The sequence below is a fragment of the Motacilla alba genome, chromosome Z (genome assembly GCF_015832195.1).
Source record: "Motacilla alba alba isolate MOTALB_02 chromosome Z, Motacilla_alba_V1.0_pri, whole genome shotgun sequence".
NCBI lineage: Eukaryota > Metazoa > Chordata > Aves > Passeriformes > Motacillidae > Motacilla > Motacilla alba.
This window is the reverse complement of record NC_052046.1, coordinates 22,277,852-22,298,505: the sequence shown is the minus strand read 5'-3', so window position 1 is coordinate 22,298,505 and position 20,654 is coordinate 22,277,852. Positions and strand designations below refer to the sequence as shown.

Here is a 20,654-nt window from a genome sequence, read left to right as displayed (position 1 = left end):
ATGCTTCAGAGCAGTCTCTGAACTTAGTTATTACTGTGAAATATTGTTAATAATATTGTTAGTGATTCAAGAATATAGAGCTACGGAGTAGCTGAACTGGGGAGTTGCCTTATAAGATATTAGGGGTATGGATGAGAGAGACTATATAGAAGGGCTAGATAACTGCATAGCTTCATGGTGGTACCTTTTGCTTCCCTGCTTTCTCCTGGATCCACTATGTTGTGGACTGACACCTTCCTTAAAAGCCTCTCTGAATACTTATCCCTAAACACTGGTTATTCTGCTGCAAGTGGGGCCTGCTGTTGGAATTACTTTTAATGGAAGAGAAAAAACCAAAAGCAGGTGTATTCAGCTGTTTCTGCTCTGTCTAAAATTGCACACAGGGCATGTAGTTCATGGCAGTTTAACCAGTTTACTTCACCTTAATGTTCAGCAGTCTGCAAAACTTAAGTACAGAATAGGTCTGGTTTTGATTTAAATGCTAGCCAAAAAACCCCATCTGAAGTCTTGAGAATTTTTTGCAGGTTTCAATCAATAATGCCTAAATGAGCTTTTGTTTTAAAAATAAAACAAGAACAGACCCCAGCATCTGGCCTGACAGCCTGTGTGCTAGGTTCCACTATGGGATTCTAAAATACCCATGATATTATGTCCTGCTGCTGTCACCCAAATAAAAATATGGCAAGGTTAGGACTGGAACAGAGGCAGGCTCTGGAACAGGTGATTCCTGACTTCAAACTTGTTCAGTGTTTGGATGAAAAAAGATGAAGTAAAGAAAACTTTGTATGTGAGGATTTGGACAGTTCTCGTTAGAATGTTTGGAAACAGTTAGACATGCTTTGAAGTACAAAACAATGAGGTAAACATTAAGACATGCATTTTTCATATAAGCTTTCAGTACTCACAAAAATAACACGTGAATAAACCTCCCTGAAGTTATCAGGCATAATATCAAAATATCCTGCCTGCCTATAGACTGTGGAAGAGCATATATTTGTGAAGTTTGCTTTTAGATACAGACTTAGAGAAGTAAACAAATATCTTCTTCTTGAGAAGTACAAATTCATAAGTAAGCTGCAAAGAGAAGCAACTGCACCCTACTGTGCTAAGCATGCTTTCTGCTTCTTCTCTGTCACTGGCTCAAAAACAGTGTTTCATTTAAGAGATTAAAATTTCCTGTGAAGATCTTGGGTTTGATCTGGTCCTTCCCTATGGCTTATTACAGATGTAACTTTTGGTCTTGTTTTAGAGGTCTTTAATTAGTTACTTGGTATTGAAGACTGACTTCTGGTGTGAGTTCATAGTGTGTTGAGTAGATGTTTTTTTGAGTCCATACAAAGTTTGCACCTGTCAGAGGCAAATGCAGCCAAGAAACTTGTGCAGTGCGATGCCTTTGGGAAGAAAAGCCAAGTGACTGTTGCAGTTACTAAAAACACTGCTTTGTCAAAACAGGCACTGTTGATGTGTTCTTAGAGCTTCACAGTGAGCTTGCTCAGAAAGCTGGGTAACTTCACTTTGAAAAAGACGTATGAATCAGTAGTTATCAGTAGTAGGTTACAACTGTGCTATGCCAGCAGGACCAGGGAAGTAATCAACCCCCTGTACTCGAGATTGGTGAGGCTATGCCTCAAATCTGTGTTCAGTTTTGGGCCCCTCACTTTAAATATGAGATTGAGATGCTGGAGTGTGTCCAGTGAAGGGCAACAAGGCTGGTGAAAGGACTAGAAAATGTGTCATATAAGAAACAGCTGAGGGAGCTGGGTTTGTTCAGTCTCAAGAAGAGGAGGCTCAGGGGGACTTCATTGCTTTCTACAACCACCTGCGAGGACGGTATAGCTAGGTGGGTGCCGGTCTCTTCTGCCATGCCTGCAGTAGGAGGGCATCAGGAAATGGCCTTAAACTGAGGCAGGGGAGATTCAGCTTAGATATTAGAAATATTTTTTCATTATTAGGGTGGTCAGGCATTGGAGTAAATTGCCCAGGGAGGTGGTGGAATTACCTGGAGGCGTTCAGATGGTGGCTGTATGTGGTGCTAAGGTGATGGTTTAGTGGTTTAGGGGTCACAGTGGTAGTGTTGGGTGGATGGTTAGACTGCATGATCTTAAAGAGACTGCATCTCTTCCAACACTGATGATTCCATGACTCTGCTTCTATGACATGGAATGCACTTACACAGGGTGTCTTCCCACTGCATGCACATATGCTTCATGGCCTCACCTTGCCCTTCTGCCCCAAACAGTTTTTCACAAATACCCTGTTCTGAAATCCTGAGGTTTTCACTCAGAGTTGCTGGTCTCAGGCCTTGGGAGGATCCAATAGCACTGGTAGCCTTAGTTGCCTAGGAGAGCCTTAACAGTGGTAGAAGAATTGTGATCTTATTTTTCTCTCTGTGGAGAGCTTTCCGCTTTGCCCATTTCTGTGGTATTTGAGGAGTTCAGTCCAGAAAAGCCTTGAATTCATGAAAATCACACTATAAAATTTGAGGTAAATACTGTGTTTGCTCTGATGATTTCTACAGGGCTTGCATAGCAGTAGTGTCTGCCCTCCATGGCTCTTCATGGGGTTTCTATCTTATATCTTAGAAATTACCATGAAAATGAAGAAGAGTTATGTTGTGCTTTCTTTTTCATTGCTGTTTCCCTGCAGGTGATTTTAATAGGCAGCTGATGGGTCAAATGATGCAGATGAACCAACTACTGGGAGATGTGAAAGACCTTCTTAGACAACAGGTAATGTAGAGGTTTTGGTGTGAAATATCCCAATTTTGCTCCTTTGATAGAGTCAGTGCAGACTTCAGAACAGGGTAAGCAGTAAACTCCTGTGGTAGAGTTATTGCCCTGAAGGCATGACACAATCAAGAAGAAATAACCATATAGGTCCAGGTACCCTGTCCTTGCAAGCGAGGATCATTGAATGTGGGAGTGTATGGGGCTTGCTTATTCAGATCCAGAAAATTTAGTGTCTGGTGAGGAAGTAGAGTAGCCATCCTAGCCCACTGTTATATAGTTGTGAGTCTGTTGCATGGAACTGAAATTGTATTTGTTTCACTTGCTGGTGGGTGACAGAACTGAAATTGCTGGTGGCACATTCCTTTGGTCAAACAAGGACCTTTGGACCTTCGATGAAGGCTGAATCTAAGTACATCCATTATCCATAGCCTTAATTTTATGGAGTACAAAGACCATCTCATTTAAGACCAATTACCTGTGTTGCATGGTTTGAATGGCATTTGGGGAACTAATGGTTCTTCTCTCAGCCAGGTGCAAACTGGAACTATCTGTACCTAAATAACATTTATTTTCTATATTTTCAAGGTCAAAGAAACAACTTTTCTGAGAAATACCATAGCTGAGTGCCAAGCATGTGGTGAGTATTCCTGTTATTGCTGGTAATCTAGAAGAGATTAGAGTTTTAAAACTAGTATTGATGACATTAGCTTTATGTGGTTTTTATAAAGTACTTTTCAAAAAATACTGTGTCCAAAGTTCTAGGTGTATTTGTATTTGGACACAAATTTAAAATATATTTTCATTAGAGAAAAAACTTCCACAGACCCAGCAATCACCTTTTGGGCGATAAAATGCCACTAAACCAAGCCTCTGAGGCTGTACTGACAATTCTCACTCTGCCACAGAGCTGTGCCACATGTTCCGGTGGAGGGAGGCACTGTCTCCCAGCTGTCTCATGCACAATCTTAGTAGAAGGACAAGGAAAAAATCATATTCTGCTCTGGCTGAGGAAGTCTGAGTAAGATCCTAGGCAGTCCATCTGAAGTTCATCTGATTCTGAGTAGGCAGTCACTAGGTAGCAGTAAGACCCAAAAGGTGGTCTTCATCTTTTCTCTAAATGAAAAAAATGCATACTTTCCTAAATGCTACTGTGTGGCCCTCCAGCATCACACACAACTGATTGTCAGTACACAAGTGCAGTCAGTATAAAAACCAATATACTCCCTTACTGTGTGAGATGAAAGGTCTTAAACTCATCAGGCCTTTTAGCTGATTTATTCTCCCAGTCTGTCAGCCTCATCAAAGGTTGAGCTCCAGGCAAGGTAACCTTTATATGTAAGTGCCAAAGGAAAAGTCAAATTCCTACATGCACTTGTACCAAGCTTCTGTACCTGGTACCTGCCAGAGTCTCAGAAGGACCTGTCTTTGGCTAGTCTTTGTGCACTATCCTGTGTACTTGCACAGTCCTGCTGTGTTTGTGGGCTGCCTGCTGCTCCTGCTTTATTCTTCTTATTTGTAGACTGTCAGAGATGCTGTTGTGAATCCATAACATTGTTTTTCTTATGGAGTGGTGGTGTTACCAATTTAGCCAGAGAAATGCCCTGTATTTGTACCTTATACTTGAGTCCCTTGATCTGAGGTCACAGGCTTTCACAGTTTCCTGCCCTGGCCAGCAGCAGATCTGTTTTAGGACAGACCTGGAAGGAAGACTCCCATATGTAGCCAGGAGAAGCATATGAAGCTAGAAAAACAGCCTCAATTTCCCCTTGCTGGCGACACAGTAAGTTCCTGAGGCATTCCTAGGATGGAGCCTTTCAGCCACAGCACAACTGGTGGCAGCAGCAGCAGCACAGTGCAGGGACATGAAGTATCTTGGGAATTTCTTCAGAATGCTTGCCAGCTGAGAGCCATGATGAACATTTCTTTCAACCACTGAAACTGTTGTTCTTTCTGTATTAAAGGTTTAGGCACTGTGAGTTTTCCAACTCAGCTTCCTAGGCGCACTAAACCGAAATGTGAAGTTAATTCCTGCTTCAGGGGAGTGAGGTGCATGGAGACAGCAGAGGGGTTTCAGTGTGGGCCCTGCCCTGAAGGACTCACAGGAAATGGAATTACATGCTCAGATATTGATGAGGTAAAATAGTTACTTTCACTGAATTAAAAAAAAAAAAAGTGACTGTTTCATACATATCAATGGGTTGCTAATACTTTCTGTCTTCAGCATTTACTGACTGCTTGCACAGTGAATATTAATTCATTCTGATTTGATTTTATATCCCTGTTTTCCTGTTTCTTCAACTTTATGGAGGTTATGTGTGTGAAAACTTGAACCACTCTGGTGAGTTGAGAAGCCTAATGTTTGGAAAAAAAACCAGAACTTAAACCCAACCAAAACACACTTTTGACATGGTCATTTCTGTTCCACAAGAAGATGCTGTAGCTTCTGTTGTAGGCTGCAGAAGCACTTTGTTTTTTAATATGGGCTTTGTTTCTTTAAATTTTTGTGCTGCTGAACCAGCCTTGGAGACCAAAGTCTTCTCTTCAACCCAAACTAGAGTCATAATTGCATCCTTACCTTAGAAATCTATGAAAGAAGATAAACAATCATTGTCATTGTTCCTTTTGCTTCTTTGTGTTTGTGTTGAAATCTGATAATGGTGACTTAAATCTACTTCTTTTCTTGTGCTATATGTTAGAAATTTAGAGCTTGCTTGTATTGAGGACTGAATTAATAAATCTACAATATCTTAAATGATTAAAGAAAACCTGTGTTAATTGGAATGTGACACTTACTCGGAACAGAAACAACAAAACCACTTACAGGTTCACTGCATTTTTTCTGTGGGATGATTTTCACCATTACTCTTTAGTCTTTTTTTTTAAAAAAGTACCTGGATGTAGTAGACCAAGGAACCAGCAGAATGAGGTCATAAACTGTGCCTGTGGATAACACAGTTCTTCCAGTGTACCTGTTTAATAATGTAAAACAGCAAAAGCAATTCCTTATTTCTCCTTCCTAGCCAACAGGAAATGTGCTTTGACTGCTCTTTTGATTTACTCAGTCCTGTAGACCATCAGGAGAGGATTTGATGTGCCTTAACACCTGTCTGCAAAAAGCACTGGGGAGAGAAAGTGAGTTGAGGGTGGCAGTTTCCTGAGGCACTGGCAATGTCTCTTGTTTTGCCTTACGTGGCATGAACTGTGTCTGCTGCAACAGAAGGCGCAAAAAACGGAAGTGAAGCTCTGAAATGTGAATGCAAGTGATGGATCCAAGACAGCTGTGGTACATGTTTCATGCTACAGACAGCCATGGTGTGAGGCTCAAGCCAGCCTAGGTGGAGCCTGCCAGTACAGATGAGTTTCACCTCCTGAGCTATTTTCAGACTGAGGCAAAACATGACAATAATCTCCTCCCTGCCATTTTCAGGCTTGGAGCAACTACCCATTACAGTAGTGGTGGAAAAAGAAACAGAGAATGGTTTATGATGGCTTGATATTAAAGTGGTTGTCTGTTAGCAGTCAGGCTCTAATCACTGGAGATTCATGTACCTTCAACTTCCTGCCACCATTCCACATGACAGAAGACCTGCTTTCGCATTAGAAACAGCAAGGAATTTTTGCCAAGATTGTGTCATAAAGTAAAATGCCACCTTGTGAAGAGCAGTTTTGTTCACCAGGAAATACCGACTTAGTCAGCTGGATTTTTACTTAGAGTTGCACAGGGAAAAATAAAGAAGCAATAAATGGCAATCATTTTGAATTGTCTAATGAGACGGATGTGTCATGTTACTTGTTTTCCTGAGTTAGCTGATATGCAGGAAAGTTTTTGTTTGGTTGTTTTTTTTTTAATTTATTTAAAGTCTTTTATGAATAAACTATTTCTGTACTTCCTGATAATAGGCACTGAAAAAGGAAGTATTGTACAAATTCTGGTAAAGACAAATCTGGAAGATCCCTAAGAGCTGCCATCATCTTCTCTGAGGGTGTCAGCATCTCTGCAGTATCCTCCCTAATTCATTACCAGTTTGAAGACATTACTTTGGTATTCTGGTGCCCATTATCTTGGGAGCTGCAGCTCTGCTCTCTGTGCTGTGTAAGTTGGGTGCCCTCTGCTGCCTACAACAAAGAATCCACAGCAAAATAAGGAGGCATAAAATGTCTGTCCTTGGTTTGACGTTTTCCTCATGTTACTGACTGATGTACTATTAACAAATCTTTCTGTCAAACACCCTTTGAAATTAAACATACCTTTTCTTGCTTGTGTGTGTGTGTGTGTGGTGTGTGTGTTTGGTTACAAGTTGTAGGTCTCTTCTAGGTGGATATGTCTGGTTTGTTCTCCCTCCATCTTGCATAAGATTTTCTGTTAGTGATGGAAGGAGGAAAAATAGGCATTTTTTAAAACTTTTTAGTATTCTTTGTCATGTTGCTCATTCATTGTTGTCTTTGAGCCCTGTGCAGCAGGATGGTATGTTGATGTTTTTGGTACTCTTATGAACATTACCTATTGATTTTGGAAAGACAGCAATGTGGGATGTGTTTCCCAAATTGGCACCCACAAGACCAGTAAAATCGGTCACAGCTGTTTTGTAAAACTGCATAAAGCAATGAAGTGAATTGTGCCTTCAGGCTGAGGGTGATTTTGTGGACATGTGATATTCTGGGAGAAGTTCCAAGGATTGTCTGTGGGCCTCCAGTCTAGAAATGTGTGGATGCCACCAACACATCCCTGCTTATCTGGCTAATGTTTGGATTCCTTCCTTGTCTATGAGATTTGTCCAAATATAAATGAAGGAAAATGCTGTACAAAACACATTAGAAGGGGTGTTTGGAGGCTTGGAGTTATGTGGCTTTCCTGATATTGAGGTCTGGACCCTTCAGCCTGCAAGGGATATGAATCTTCCCAGATAAAAGGAAGGATTCAGGATGAGAGTTCTAGTTGAGGACACCAACTACAGGCTGGAAGGTTGTAAATGTTATTTAAATTACAGAGATAGCTGAAGACTTAGTGAGGTCAGAAATACCTGCAGAGACTATTTCCTCTCTAAGTCCTCTCTGAACAGAGGACATACAGGTATTGCATGTAGCATTGCCTTTGGTGAGAGGTCTGTACTCCCAGTCAGAGTCTGGATGTTACTGAAGCATGAACATGTGCTTGGTTCATTTTTTCTTTGCAGTGTCGTTACAACCCTTGCTTCCCTGGTGTGCGATGCGTGAATACTGCTCCAGGTTTCCGATGTGAGACCTGTCCTCCAGGATATACAGGAGAAACTGTGCAAGGGATAGGACTCAGCTATGCCAAGAGCAATAAGCAGGTGAGTGGTAGCACCTCCATGACAACTTCCATTGCAAGGTGCTGGTTTTATACTAGCAGTGCATCTGTATTGAATGGTATTTATTTTTCAGTTGTTTCATAATTGCCTTATGCTGTTAGGCAGAGCTCAGAGTGTTTCAGCTAGAGATCTGAATTGTGTTTGCATAGCTTTAATGGGAGTATTAACAATCTAATACTCTTGACTGGCACAGAGACAAGAAAAAATGTCGTCATCTTTGTAAGTATCTCTGATCAACTTCAGGGGGTCTGTAAAATGGCTTTGAACTAGAAAGAAAATTATTTAAAAGGCCTATTTTACTGTAATATTTTTGCGCATTTCTGTAAGCACCTTAGAATGATAACACAATTTTTGTGTAAATTCTTCTGAGTAAACCAGAGCACATCCTAAAGTTGAAATTTTCTGTTTCTTCAGGGTTTGGAAAGTTAGCCTATGGATAATGTCTGTGACATTCTGAGAGCAGTTTCAGCAGAGGCTACATCTCTTTTCTAGTCTTATACTTTGGTGTTGTTTCTTCAGTCTTTGATCTCAATAAGTTTTCTTTAATTTAATCATTTCTGGATTTGGTTAATTGCTAGGTCTGCTTAGATATCGATGAATGTCAGAATGGAGGACATGGACTCTGTGTTCCGAATTCCCATTGCATAAACACTTTGGTAAGTGTCTTTTCATTTATGTCTTTAAAAAAATCAATTGTTTTAAAATTCCATGAGGCTAGGATTGGATTTATGGGTCTGATAAAAGATCAATTAATAATACGATTTTTTTCTTCTTATAAATCAAAGAAGCCTTTTCTCTTTTTCTAGCTAATAATAAAAAAATCAATACTTGATTTGTCATGAACACATTCATCTGATTTGTATCCTTACCACTTTCCCTGAAGAACAGGAGCTTTTCTCTCCGTACCATCCAGTGATGTGTGTTTATGGGTATGTTGTTGCAAGAAACCTCCTCTAAAAGATTAAACCTTTGATTCCCGTGTCCCCTGCCTCCTGAGAACTGTGGCAACAAGCTGTTCCCCTGGGTGCTCTCTTTATAGCAGTTATGCATAGAGCAACAGCTATCCCTCTAAACAAATGGAAACAAAGAGAGCTGCAATTGGAGCAAGACTGTTAATGCCCATATATATTAAACCCATGGGAGCAGGTATAGGAGAAGTAAAAATGGTTTGAAAGATGTTAGGATCCAATAAGAAGGGCATATGACCACTTTAATGCTATGAAACAAGCTGGACATAGAATCACATGATCATAGAATCATTTATGATAGAAAAGACCCTTAAGGCCAAGTCCAACTCTTAACACAGCCAATCAGCCAACACTGACAATCTACTACACTATTTTCCCAAGTCCCACATCCACATCTATTTTGAACACTTTCAAGTACAGTGAGTCCACCACCTCCCTGGGCAGCCTGTTTCAATGCTTGATAATTCTGTGTGCAAACAAATTCTTGCCAATATTCAATCTCCTAATCTCCTAATCTCCCCTGACCTGAGAGGGCCTGAGAATCTGAGGCCATTTCTTCTTGTCCTATCACTTCTTACTTGGGAGAAAAAACTGAACCCTACCCACCCATCTATAGTGTCCTTTCTGGTACTTGTAGAGTGATAAGGTCCCCCCTGAGGCTCCTTTTCCCCAGGCTAAACATCCCCAGCTCCCTTAGCCTCTCCTCATAGGACTTGCCCTCCAGACCCTTCACCACCTCCACTGCCCTTCTCTGGACTCATTCCAGCACCTCAGTGTCTTTCTTGTAGTGAAGAGCCCAAAACTAAACACAGCACTCAAGGTGTGGCCTCACCCGTTGTGAGTACAGGGGGACAATCCCTGTCCTGCTCCTGCTGGCCACACTATTGCTGGCACAGGCCAGGATGCCATTGGCCTTCTTGACCATCTGGGCACACCCTGGCTCATGTTCAGCTGCTGTCACCAGCACCCCCAGGTCCTTTTCCTGTGGGCAGCTTTCCAGCCACTCTGCCCCAGCCTGCGGAGCTGCCTTGGGGAACAGCACTGCTGACTGACGACATGGATGAACACTGAACTGGCCTGAAAACTGGACTGAACAGCTGGATGTAACTCCATTCACCACCACTCTCTGGGCCTGGCCATCCAGACATTTTTTCCCCAGTTAACAGTGCACCTGCCCAAGCCATCAGCTGCCAGTTTCCCTGGGGGATTGCTGTGGGAAATGGTGTCAGAGGCTCATCCACTGAGCAGGTCACCCTTTTATAGAACAAGCAGGACCTGCCTTTCATAAATCTGTGCTGGCTGGGCCTGATTCCCTGGTTGTCCTGAACATGCCGCAGGGTTTCTTCATAGCAGGAGAAAGGTTAAAAGTATCGTTCAGGTGTAAAGGTGGTCCTTTCTGCAGCAAGGTATTGTTGAGACTGCCATTTGTGTTCAGTGTTAGCTTTCCTTGAGAATAAGCTTTTTTTCTTAGGGCTGCTTTCACTGTTCAGTATGTTTCTATCTTTTTTTAATATCCAGAATATTTAGTGTCACATTTTGTATCTTGCTGCATGAATAGACATGCAAATTCTTTGGGAAGCCATTGGACCCTGTCTGCATAGGGCAGGCTTCAAGTGTCCTGCCATCTGTCTGAACAGAGCAGCGTGGGGTTTCTAATCTTGTATCCCTTCAGAAACAGCATGGTCTCGAAATGCCACCTAAGAGACTATTTTAATGCATACCAGAGCTTGATATAGGACAGAATATACCGAGCAAATTCAGCAGACTCCAGAAAATACTACCCTGGCGTCCATTAGGATAAAGTGCACAGGCTGGTGTGTTTTAAATAAGCCATACCATTTGTATCACCCAAGGATTATTTTACTCTTCAGTCATCTGTTTATTTTCATCTTCATCCTGAAAGTATGCAGACAGAACAGAGTTAAAATTTGTAACAAAATTAGGAATTGGGATAAAAAATAATGCCCGTCTGAGCAGTAAGTAGATTTCTCTGAAATGGTAGACTACAACAGTCCTGACAGTTCTTCCAACAGACTTGTACACTCCTGTACCTGAAGAGTCAAGTTTTATGAAGCACCTCAGTTTCACCAGTGATTGGATGCGCATGTTTGTCCAAGATCCGCCTATTTCTGTCCATTGACATGTCAAAAAAATAATTATTCTCCATAAGATAAAAAGATTATTGTCAATTAACTTTTATGTCTTAAGTTACAGGTCTACAGAAATGTGAGACAGAGACAAAAGCCACATTGGATACCTAAAGAAGATCTCACCTTATCTGCTTTTATCTGTTTATATCTCATATGGTGATTAGCCCAGCACATAATGAGATTCCTTGGCTTAGCAGCTTTGTGTCTGTTAACACAAGAGAGTGATACATATGAAATACATATGCATGTGTCATGGTAAACCATAGCAAAAACTTACATGGATGTTCTATTGCAGTGTAAATGAGGATGGCTATGTCTTCAGATACAGCATTCTTTTCTGAAGAAGAAGATTTGGACCAAGTTGGCTTAAAAACATTTTAGCTTAAAAATAAAATGGGACAAAGACATGATGAACTTTCTTATCTCTCCTTGATTAAAACTTGTGCCCAGTTGATAGACTGATAGGTGTGCTATTCAGTGAAATAAGATCATCCAGCCTTGATGATAAATCAGCTGCTGCTTTGAGTTTTGCACCAAGTTTCAGCCACCTGGAAGCAGCGCAGGGTGATGCTGGAAAGGACAAGGCATCATGAAGAAGCTTTTGCTGCTACATGACTTTTCTCTGGCTTAACAAAACACTGGTCTAAACAGGCAAGAGTTGAGTATGTTTTCCAGCATGCACTCTGGGAGCCAAATATCATTTTCCTGTAGAAAATACAGTTTATTCACAGTAGGAGAGGCCTCAATGGATGAAAAACTACACTTGCACAGCATAAACAGTATGGCTTGAATCTTGTGCTTGCTTTAAAAAGGAAAAAAGTACTATTAAAAGGCTGGCTAGTGACTTCTTGTTCTTACAGGGGTCTTACCACTGTGGCCAGTGCAAACCAGGATATACAGGAGACCAAACCAGGGGATGCCAGGCTGAACGGAGCTGTAAGAATCGAGCCCTCAATCCATGCAGCATCCATGCCCGTTGTATTGAGGAGAAGAGAGGAGAGGTGACATGTATTGTGAGTTCATTAATTCATGCATTTTTACAGTGAAAGCCGACCATTTTTAGGCTGGAAATTAGAAAGGCTTTCTGGTCATTTTATACAGTTGGATGTTTTACTAATTGTGGCGCACTGGCCAAAACCAGCTGTGAAAACTGGCTTGCAATTGTTTTGTTCTTGCCACATGTCTGTAAAGCAGCCATATTAATGTATCATATTGACTGTGCCTGTGCAATTAGATCTTTAGGAATCACTTTTGTAGACTTTCTGTAGTCCCCTCAGAAAAGACTGTCAAGTGTCACTCTGCAGAAGACATCACAAGAGCAAAGAACAAATTCCTGTCCTGGTGCTCAGCTACATGGCTGTAAGGATCCTCTCTGCATAGGCAACGTGCCTGTATTTGCTGAGATGATGTTTTTTAAAATGACATGACAGATTCCAGACACAGGGAGCCTGTACAAGGCTGACCAGCTATGGGAGCAGAGCACAAGTAGCTTATGAACTTCCACTGTAAGAGTATACTGAAGTATATTACTTAGTTTTTCCATCTTGTAACATAAAGCAGGAGACTAATCCTGTGTCCTAAATTTGGGTACAGTGCATGCTTTTGCTGGCACTTGCTTTGGTCTCATTTTTAAGTACATCTGTTTCAAAGATAAATAATCTAGGGTATTTTAAGTCCATGCTGTAATGGGAAGATGCCTAGATACTTGTAGTAGGCAAGTCCTGGTTTTAAGGGAAGGCCAGATTTTGACAGGCAGTTCTTTGCATACATCTTCGACACAAATGATGTGTTGGTTTGAAACAGTAATAATTTAATTGGCTAGGAGAAACTTGTGTGCAGATGCATTTGTTTTGCAGATGCAAACTTAGTAATTGCCAATACTGTTTTCTCTTGAAACTTCCTCTAGTTGCAGATGTGTTCTTGAGATAGTAAACAAAACAGTCATCCCATCTAACCATGTGTCTGTCCCATGCCGAGATGCTAGGTGCATACTCTACCTACTTGCTCTTTTCTTTTACTCAACCCGCCAGCGAAGAGCCAAAATTGGTTCCTGGCCAGTGTCTGTAAGAAATTTATAGCTCCCACTGAAATCATTAGATGTGGCAGGCACACATTCCAGTTAACATCAAGTTGTAGCTCTTTCTGGCTATGTTTGGATACATTACAGCATCTCTTGACGTGGAAAGAAAACCTTTGTTTCAAGCTCTGTGTACCTCACTGTACTTCAGTATCTGGCCATGACTTCCATATACTGCTGTTTTCAAGACCGGTGTGAGTTTTCCTTCTTGAATATTTCTACAGTGACTCATTAACCTTTTGATATACTGCCATGATGTTTCCTTGATAGTGTGGCATTGGCTGGGCTGGTGATGGTTATATTTGTGGAAAAGATGTTGACATTGATGGCTACCCTAATGAAAAACTCTCATGCTCTGCTGAAAACTGCAGAAAGGTAAGAAATGCTTTCTTATTTCTGTAATAATTCAGAGCATGAAAGGATAAAGAGGAAGACTGTAAGAAATATGACTCAATGTATTCATCCTTTATTCAGGTGATTGAATTTTGTTTATTTGGTGATTAATTTTCAATTAATTAATAATAGAAAAAGTAATTCAAATTATGAAGGCATTCAGTTTACCTATAGAACATCAGACTTGTCTCCTTTTCTGTCTAGGACAACTGCAGATTTGTCCCAAACTCTGGACAAGAAGATGCTGATGGTGATGGGATTGGAGATGCCTGTGATGACGATGCAGATGGAGACGGCATTCCCAATGAGCAGGTGCTGTGTATAGATCAGGATGCAGGGGTCTGTGCCAACAGAAGGATTTCCCACTGCTGCAATGGGAAGTGATTCTGAAATCTGACTCACTACTGTTTGCCAGAGATTCTTACATACCTGCCATTGTCAGTGGCTCCTTAAATTCTGTCTTTTTCTTTTATATAATGCTCATTTTTACAAGACTTAAACCACACAGCCTTATATCCCACCTTTGTATCCTCCATTACTACCTTTTGTCATTTAATTCTAGAGCTTTTTGTATAGAGCTTGTGTACTTCTGTCACACTCTCCCACAGCATGACTTCAGGAGTATTACTTGCATTAACATCTTTCTGTTTAAAGAGCAGGTTGACCTGACAACCCATTTCATCAGCGATCCAAAACCCACATAAATGAATGTGTGTCTTGCCAATAACTTGAAAAAGCTTTGGATCATGTCTGCAAAGCAGAAGAGGTTTCCATGTGGGTACACGCACCAGAATATATTAGAGGATACATTCAGATTGGAAAAGCTGTTTTGTGTTCACCCTGTATTCTTACAAGCCGACTGTTCTATATTAAGATCATTGACTGATACTGCTTAATATGCTTCCAAGCCAACAAGAATGTGTTCTCCAGAGTACTAATGTCCACCTGGAGCTAGGGCAGACTAGCAGTCTGGGTCTACAGAGGGCCTTTCTCAGGCTGTTTTGCCACAGTGTTCCATGCTAAATACTGCTATCTTAAATCAACTGGTTTTATTAATGTTCTCAAATGAAAAAATTAAATCCTCCTACAACTGTAAATCTATTTGCAGGTTCAGCAGCTTCACAATAAAGCAACTTTTATATTGTTTCTATTGTTCTTCTCTATGGGCAGTAGGATGAGGTCATGGGTGTGCTGGATAGGTGTAGAAATTTTATAACACTTTGAAATAAAATTTTCTCCATATACCTCATGGTGAACTTTAAAAGTCAATAGCAGTTTGCTTGAAACAAACCAACCCAATAAAACCAAACAAAAACTGGTACCTTTTTGCATCAAGAAGTTCTTTCCGCATTTGTCAGATGGTTTGTACCAGAAGGGGGCAACAGCCTGTCTCTGAGAGCATCTGCAAACCTTGTCAGAGTCTCTGAACTGCAGCTTTTGAGAAGGACCATGAGAGAAAATTCGGGTATCAAAACAGGTTCCTCACTATGCACCCATGCAAAATAAGAATCAGAAATCAAGGTTTTAAGTAAAGCATTATGGTGCTGGGTGTTTGTGATTAGGGTTCTCACAGTGTGGTTCAAAGCAGAGCTTTGAGGGAGCAAGTGAAATCTGACCCAGAGCTAATATTGACATAAAATGTCAAAATTGCTCACACTTTTTTTTTTCTTTTTTGGAAGTAGAAATAAATGCAAGAGTTTTATAAATCAACTAAAGTAGAAATTAAAGATTCATGGCCTGAGTGATGTCTGATTCTGTGTCTCTTGCAGGATAACTGTGTCTTCGTTCCTAATGTTAACCAGAGAAACAGTGACCAAGATATCTTCGGAGATGCTTGTGACAACTGCCGTAATGTCCTGAATAATGACCAGAGGGACACAGATGGTGATGGGAAAGGAGATGCATGTGATGATGACATGGATGGAGATGGTTGGTGATTTTCACTTTCAACTTCTCTGATGTCATTCAGATTTTCCCAGAGTGTGCTGCACGTTAGGAGATTTCATGTCACCAGCTGTAACACAGTCTTTCTTCATGAAACTTGTGGCTTTAATCCTTTTAATTTAGTTAATACATATCTTAGCCTGCACTGGAAGCAGTGTACACTGTAACCGAGAAGCCAAGCCATGTTTCATGTAGAAGTTAAGGTTGTTATCATTCAGCATTTCATTAAAGGTACAAACGTTTCAGGGCATCCAGCTGCTGCCAGTCACTGGTACCCCAGAGCTACATAACATATTACTTTCATTGCTGTAGGAGGCTTGAAAGAAGTGAAAAAATCACACCTCTTCAAATATAATTTAAAAAGTGGAATGTCCCGTCCTGTAAGTTGTGATACAGGAACAGGATAAGAATTAATTGTATGTAATTAAAGAGTGTGATGGGGTGGACAGCTGTGCTTTAGTGAGATGTTCCTAACTACTATTAAATGAGTGATACACACATAAGAAAGATTTACTGTGCAGGCTTATAATTTCATTGCAGGAATATATATATATATATATATATATATATATCTAATTGCATTTCATTAAGTAGTTGCTGAAAAGCAATAGTGTCTTTACTGTTTTAATGTTTATATTGTCCATTGTGGACAAATATGGGAATTGTCTTTAACACACAATCCACTTTACTTTAGGTGTTAAGAACCTTTTGGATAATTGTCAGAGAATCCCCAATGAAGACCAGGAGGATGCAGATAATGACGGTGTTGGTGATGCCTGTGACAGCTGCCCTACAATCAGCAACCCAAACCAGGTTTGCAGGCAGAAGGAAAAACTATTCTTGTTTAGGGACAGGGACTGCTGAGGCCTAAAGAGGTGCAAGAGAATGAAGCAACTCAGGCAGCCATAGTGTTTGTATTTTAATAAGTGTATTTCTTGGATAATATAATATAGGGTATATCTAGGTATTCAGGAGGGTTTTACAGACCTGCTGACTCTCCTGATGTGAAAAGGGGGAGCCACCAGTTGTACTCTCACAGTTTGGGATGTTGTTAGGACCTCTGCCCAGCATGTATCTTCTACTCTCATGCTCTGAAATGGGCTCCAGTCCCACAGAGTTCAGTGCCAGACTCCACGCAGGGCTGTGATTTAGTTACACTTGATATTTCTTTAATCAGGACAAAAATCCTGGTCTCCTTGTTTATCAAAACTCTCTCCTAATGCTCCTAGGTGAGAAGTCATTGTAACTTTTCATATGTTGAAATTCTGATTTCACCCCCTGTGACTAATGAAAAATGTTGGAAACTATAGGGAAACGTAGTAGATTTTAAAAGATGCTTAAGAAATAAACCTTGGCTAGAAATGAGAATTACTTCTTCTCAGTAGCAGAGGAATTTTGCTTGAGCTCTTCAATTAGGTTTAACTGTGTTTATTCACTGTCTTTTTTCTTTAATAAAGCTGAATTTTTGGTTAGATGGATGATGCAAGAGAGAAAATATATTCTGTAAAACAAATGTCTTTTCGTGCATTTATTTTAGTTGTATTTGATTTGGTTGTGTTTTGATTTAATCCTGCAAATAGATGCTCTTGACAGCTGATAATGGAACTTTCTTTGTTCCCTTTTGCAGTCGGATGTCGACAATGATCTGGTTGGAGATTCCTGTGATACCAATCAGGACAGGTATGCTGTGAGAGGCTAGTCCTGAGCTGAAGTATGCTGCTGATTCCTGGAGAGCTGTAATCCCTTAGGCTAGGCTGGATTTAATTCCCGAGAGATGCTATTTCAAGAACAGTGTTAGGATTTATTAGCCTTTTTTGTTCACTTCCCTGTGGTAGTACACTTAGAGAGCCTTCACCCTTACAGCCATTCACACAGGCTTCCTCTGAGTTCCTGTGGAAGTGACATTCAAGCAGTTCTCTGGCTGTAAAAAAAAAACCCAGAGCACTGCCCAGAGATTCTTAGTGAGAAAATGTCTTTCTTTTTTTGCTTTATTTTTCATTCTACTTTTAATTCTCTGCTTCCTTAGCAGAAATTTCAGAGTTAAGGGCTCTATGTATTTCCTTAAGAACCTAGTGTTGTAGAAATAAAATTCTATTATCAAGTGTAAAACACCCGCAGAGCAACCCCTTTGCTTTAGCACAGCAAGACTGGCAAGGATCCTCTATCTATGGCTTTCATATGCCTTGGGCATCCACAGGAGCACATCCCATGACAAATTGCATTACTTCTCTGGATGCAGCTTCTGCATAACCAGCTCAAGGGATGGCAGGTTCTCCCATGTGCACCTCACTTACAGCAAGAGGCAAGGAAAATTATAAATCCTGTGCTGTCACAGCATTTTGTCAGCCACAGACAGCTGCAGGGTTTCACCCCAGGGCCATTGGTGGGTGCTGCTCTCTGTGAAGGGACCTGCAGGGAACCCACTTACATGTCTCTGCAGGGTCATTCCCAATCTTGGGCTAGTAGCTGCCAAGGCCATCAGCACTTTACTCCTAAGTTGATATGTCTTTGTTCTTTTTTCTGTTTTAAAAAAGAACTTCTCCCCTGCCCCCAAATAAACTTCACTAATGTGTGTGAAGCATTTCCTCTTGAAGCCTGCTTAACTTTGCAGTAGATACACATGCATGCTGCTTATTGCATTTTATCTCAATATTGTGCAAACATCGATTACTCTGACCTAAAATTAAAGCACATTTCTTAAGCAGGGAGAGGTATTTGGGAATATTCCTACCTATAAGCCATAGCATGATTTTAATTTGTCTGCAGGTCATTTCTGCTCCACCTGTGCTAATAAGAAGCTACTGAGGGAAAACATGCCTGCTAATTGCTAGAAAGCAATTTGGTTTTGGTGTGCATACAAAACACACCATACTTCAAGCAGGTTTTTCTCAGGAATGCATTTAACAGTTGGGATGGAAAAGTTACGTAGCAACCCCTTAACTTCTTGAACCCTCTTCTGTAGTCTGTGTCCCTGTGCCTGGTGGCTCTTCCCTGTAACCAGCTGATGCAGCCATGGCCTGGAAGAAGCTACAGACTTTCTCTTCTATTTCTTACTGTATGTCCCCCCTGCAATCATTCAGCTTGGAAAACACCTTCAAGATCATTGAGTCCAAGCACTAACAGTAGCAGTGCCAAGTCCACCACAAAAAACTTGCTATGCAGGAGGGTCATAACAGTGCTTGTTTTTAAATAAGTCTGATTTCAGGTGCTCATGTAGAGTCTCTCATAAAGCTTCATTCGCACATATGTACGTTCATGAGCACCAAGGCACATGCCCACATAAGACAAGGGACACAAAGTGTCCAGCTCCTGCTGTCTCCTGAGTGCCTCTTGATTGATAACACTGTACTTGTTGGATGTGCCTTACAAGCCCTTCGGGAATGGATGTTGATTGGGGTCTTGGGCTCCAGTATGTTTCCTACACCGTGTAAGGCTTATTTTTATTTTCCCTGAGTATTTTTTTAGCTCCTGGCTTGGAGCCTTTTTTAGTTCTTGGCTCTCTTGCTTTCCTGCTACCTTATCTTATCGAGTCTCTTTGTTCCTGCTCTCCTTGCAGTTCAACTTCAGCAACGACAGGTTTTGTTGCCCACTGGTCTGCTTCCAGCTCCAGAGCTGCCCCTGGTGTGTTTCCCCCTCAGGTGTCTGTGCTGTTCCCTGTGCAGATGCAAGAGCTGATGCTGGCATACCATTTCTTTTTTGTTTCTGTGCTTGCAGCGATGGTGATGGGCACCAGGACAGCACAGACAACTGCCCTACTGTTATTAACAGCTCCCAGCTGGACACAGATAAGGACGGGCTGGGTGATGAGTGTGATGAGGATGATGATAATGATGGCATTCCTGACCTCTTGTCCCCGGGCCCTGACAACTGCAGGCTGGTCCCCAACCCAGGGCAGGAAGATGATAATGGTAAGATGGGCCTTAAGGAGCCACTTTGATTCTCAGGCACTGCATTCATCTCCAGACTGTGTGTATCAGGATGCAACACTGTCATTACCAATGCATACACTCATCCCAGGAACAACAGCAGCACTCAGGAGCCCTTTAGCCAAAACAGAGGCACTTTCTCAGGCACTACAGCCAGCAGGGCTGACGCTCTGCCTGTTTCTTGGACACCCTTATCCCACGGCTGGGGCAGATGTGACTACTTGCTGCACCATAAATCTCCTTTTGCTTCTCTGATGTATTCAGGTGATGGAGTTGGCGACGTCTGTGAGTCTGATTTTGACCAGGATACAGTGATTGATCGGATTGATGTGTGCCCTGAGAATGCAGAGATCACCTTGACAGACTTCAGGGCCTATCAGACAGTGGTGTTGGACCCAGAGGGGGATGCGCAGATTGATCCCAACTGGGTGGTTCTGAACCAGGTAAAAATATACTTGGTCTTTGTTACCTGTCTGAGAAAGATCATTTCAAAACCACAATTAAATCAGCTCTGTAATTGCTGGACCTCTGGCAGACATGAAAAGTGGAAGGTGTTGATTAGTAGAATATTTTCAGGAGCAATAATGAAGGAATTTTATTTTTGATAGCCTTCAAGCTATCAAAACTGATGCTCCTAATACTCTAAAACAGCTACATGCTGACCAACTTATTCTGGGTGGATTTCACTGCTGCCAGAAGGCAGACATGCTGAAATATTTCTGTAGCAATATGTTGGAATATTTCTGTAGCAAACAAGTTTCATTAATCTTTCCCATAATTTAAAAGTTTGATGTGCTAAATAACAGAGCATTTCAAAGAATCATAGAATGGTTTGGGTTGGAAGAGATCTCAAAGCTAATCCCATTCCAACCCCAACCTGCAATGAGCAGGGACACACATCACTAGACCAGGTTTCTAAGAGCTCCAGCCAGCCTTGAACACTTACACATTTGGAGCATCTCTGGACAACCTGTTCCAGTGCCTCACAACCCCCACAGTAAAATTTTTTCCCTCATACTTAATCTAAACCTACTTGCTCTTACTTTGAATCCATTGCTTCTTGTTCTGTCACTGCATGCTCTTGGTAAAATAAGATCTTTCTCCATCTTTCTGGTAGGCTCCCTTCACGTACTGGAA

The 20,654-nt window shown here is 41.3% G+C and overlaps 2 protein-coding genes across 5 annotated transcripts in view; one reads left to right on the top strand and one right to left on the bottom strand.

Moving 5' to 3' along the window:
* The window catches only part of THBS4 (thrombospondin 4), a 46,886-nt gene that overhangs the window by 12,876 nt on the left and 13,356 nt on the right, over window positions 1-20,654 (top strand). For all 3 annotated transcript variants that reach the window (XM_038125529.1, XM_038125528.1, XM_038125530.1), the window contains 13 exons: window positions 2,647-2,729; window positions 3,315-3,366; window positions 4,691-4,863; window positions 7,904-8,041; window positions 8,638-8,715; window positions 12,038-12,190; window positions 13,525-13,629; window positions 13,852-13,959; window positions 15,417-15,576; window positions 16,286-16,404; window positions 17,219-17,271; window positions 19,306-19,499; window positions 19,782-19,960. In XM_038125529.1, the coding sequence (XP_037981457.1) occupies window positions 2,647-2,729; window positions 3,315-3,366; window positions 4,691-4,863; window positions 7,904-8,041; window positions 8,638-8,715; window positions 12,038-12,190; window positions 13,525-13,629; window positions 13,852-13,959; window positions 15,417-15,576; window positions 16,286-16,404; window positions 17,219-17,271; window positions 19,306-19,499; window positions 19,782-19,960 (1,595 nt within the window). The remainder of the gene's footprint in view (window positions 1-2,646; window positions 2,730-3,314; window positions 3,367-4,690; window positions 4,864-7,903; window positions 8,042-8,637; window positions 8,716-12,037; window positions 12,191-13,524; window positions 13,630-13,851; window positions 13,960-15,416; window positions 15,577-16,285; window positions 16,405-17,218; window positions 17,272-19,305; window positions 19,500-19,781; window positions 19,961-20,654) is intronic.
* The window catches only part of SERINC5 (serine incorporator 5), a 61,441-nt gene continuing 50,719 nt past the window's right edge, over window positions 9,933-20,654 (bottom strand). Inside the window, exons 12-13 of one of the 2 annotated variants that reach the window (XM_038125534.1) lie at window positions 11,301-11,382; window positions 9,934-10,923 (exon numbers count right to left, since the gene is read on the bottom strand). In XM_038125534.1, the coding sequence (XP_037981462.1) occupies window positions 10,888-10,923; window positions 11,301-11,382 (118 nt within the window). In that variant the 3' untranslated portion in view covers window positions 9,934-10,887. Of the gene's footprint in view, window positions 11,383-20,654 lie in introns of both variants that reach the window. The other variant, XM_038125533.1, reaches the window with a different exon arrangement.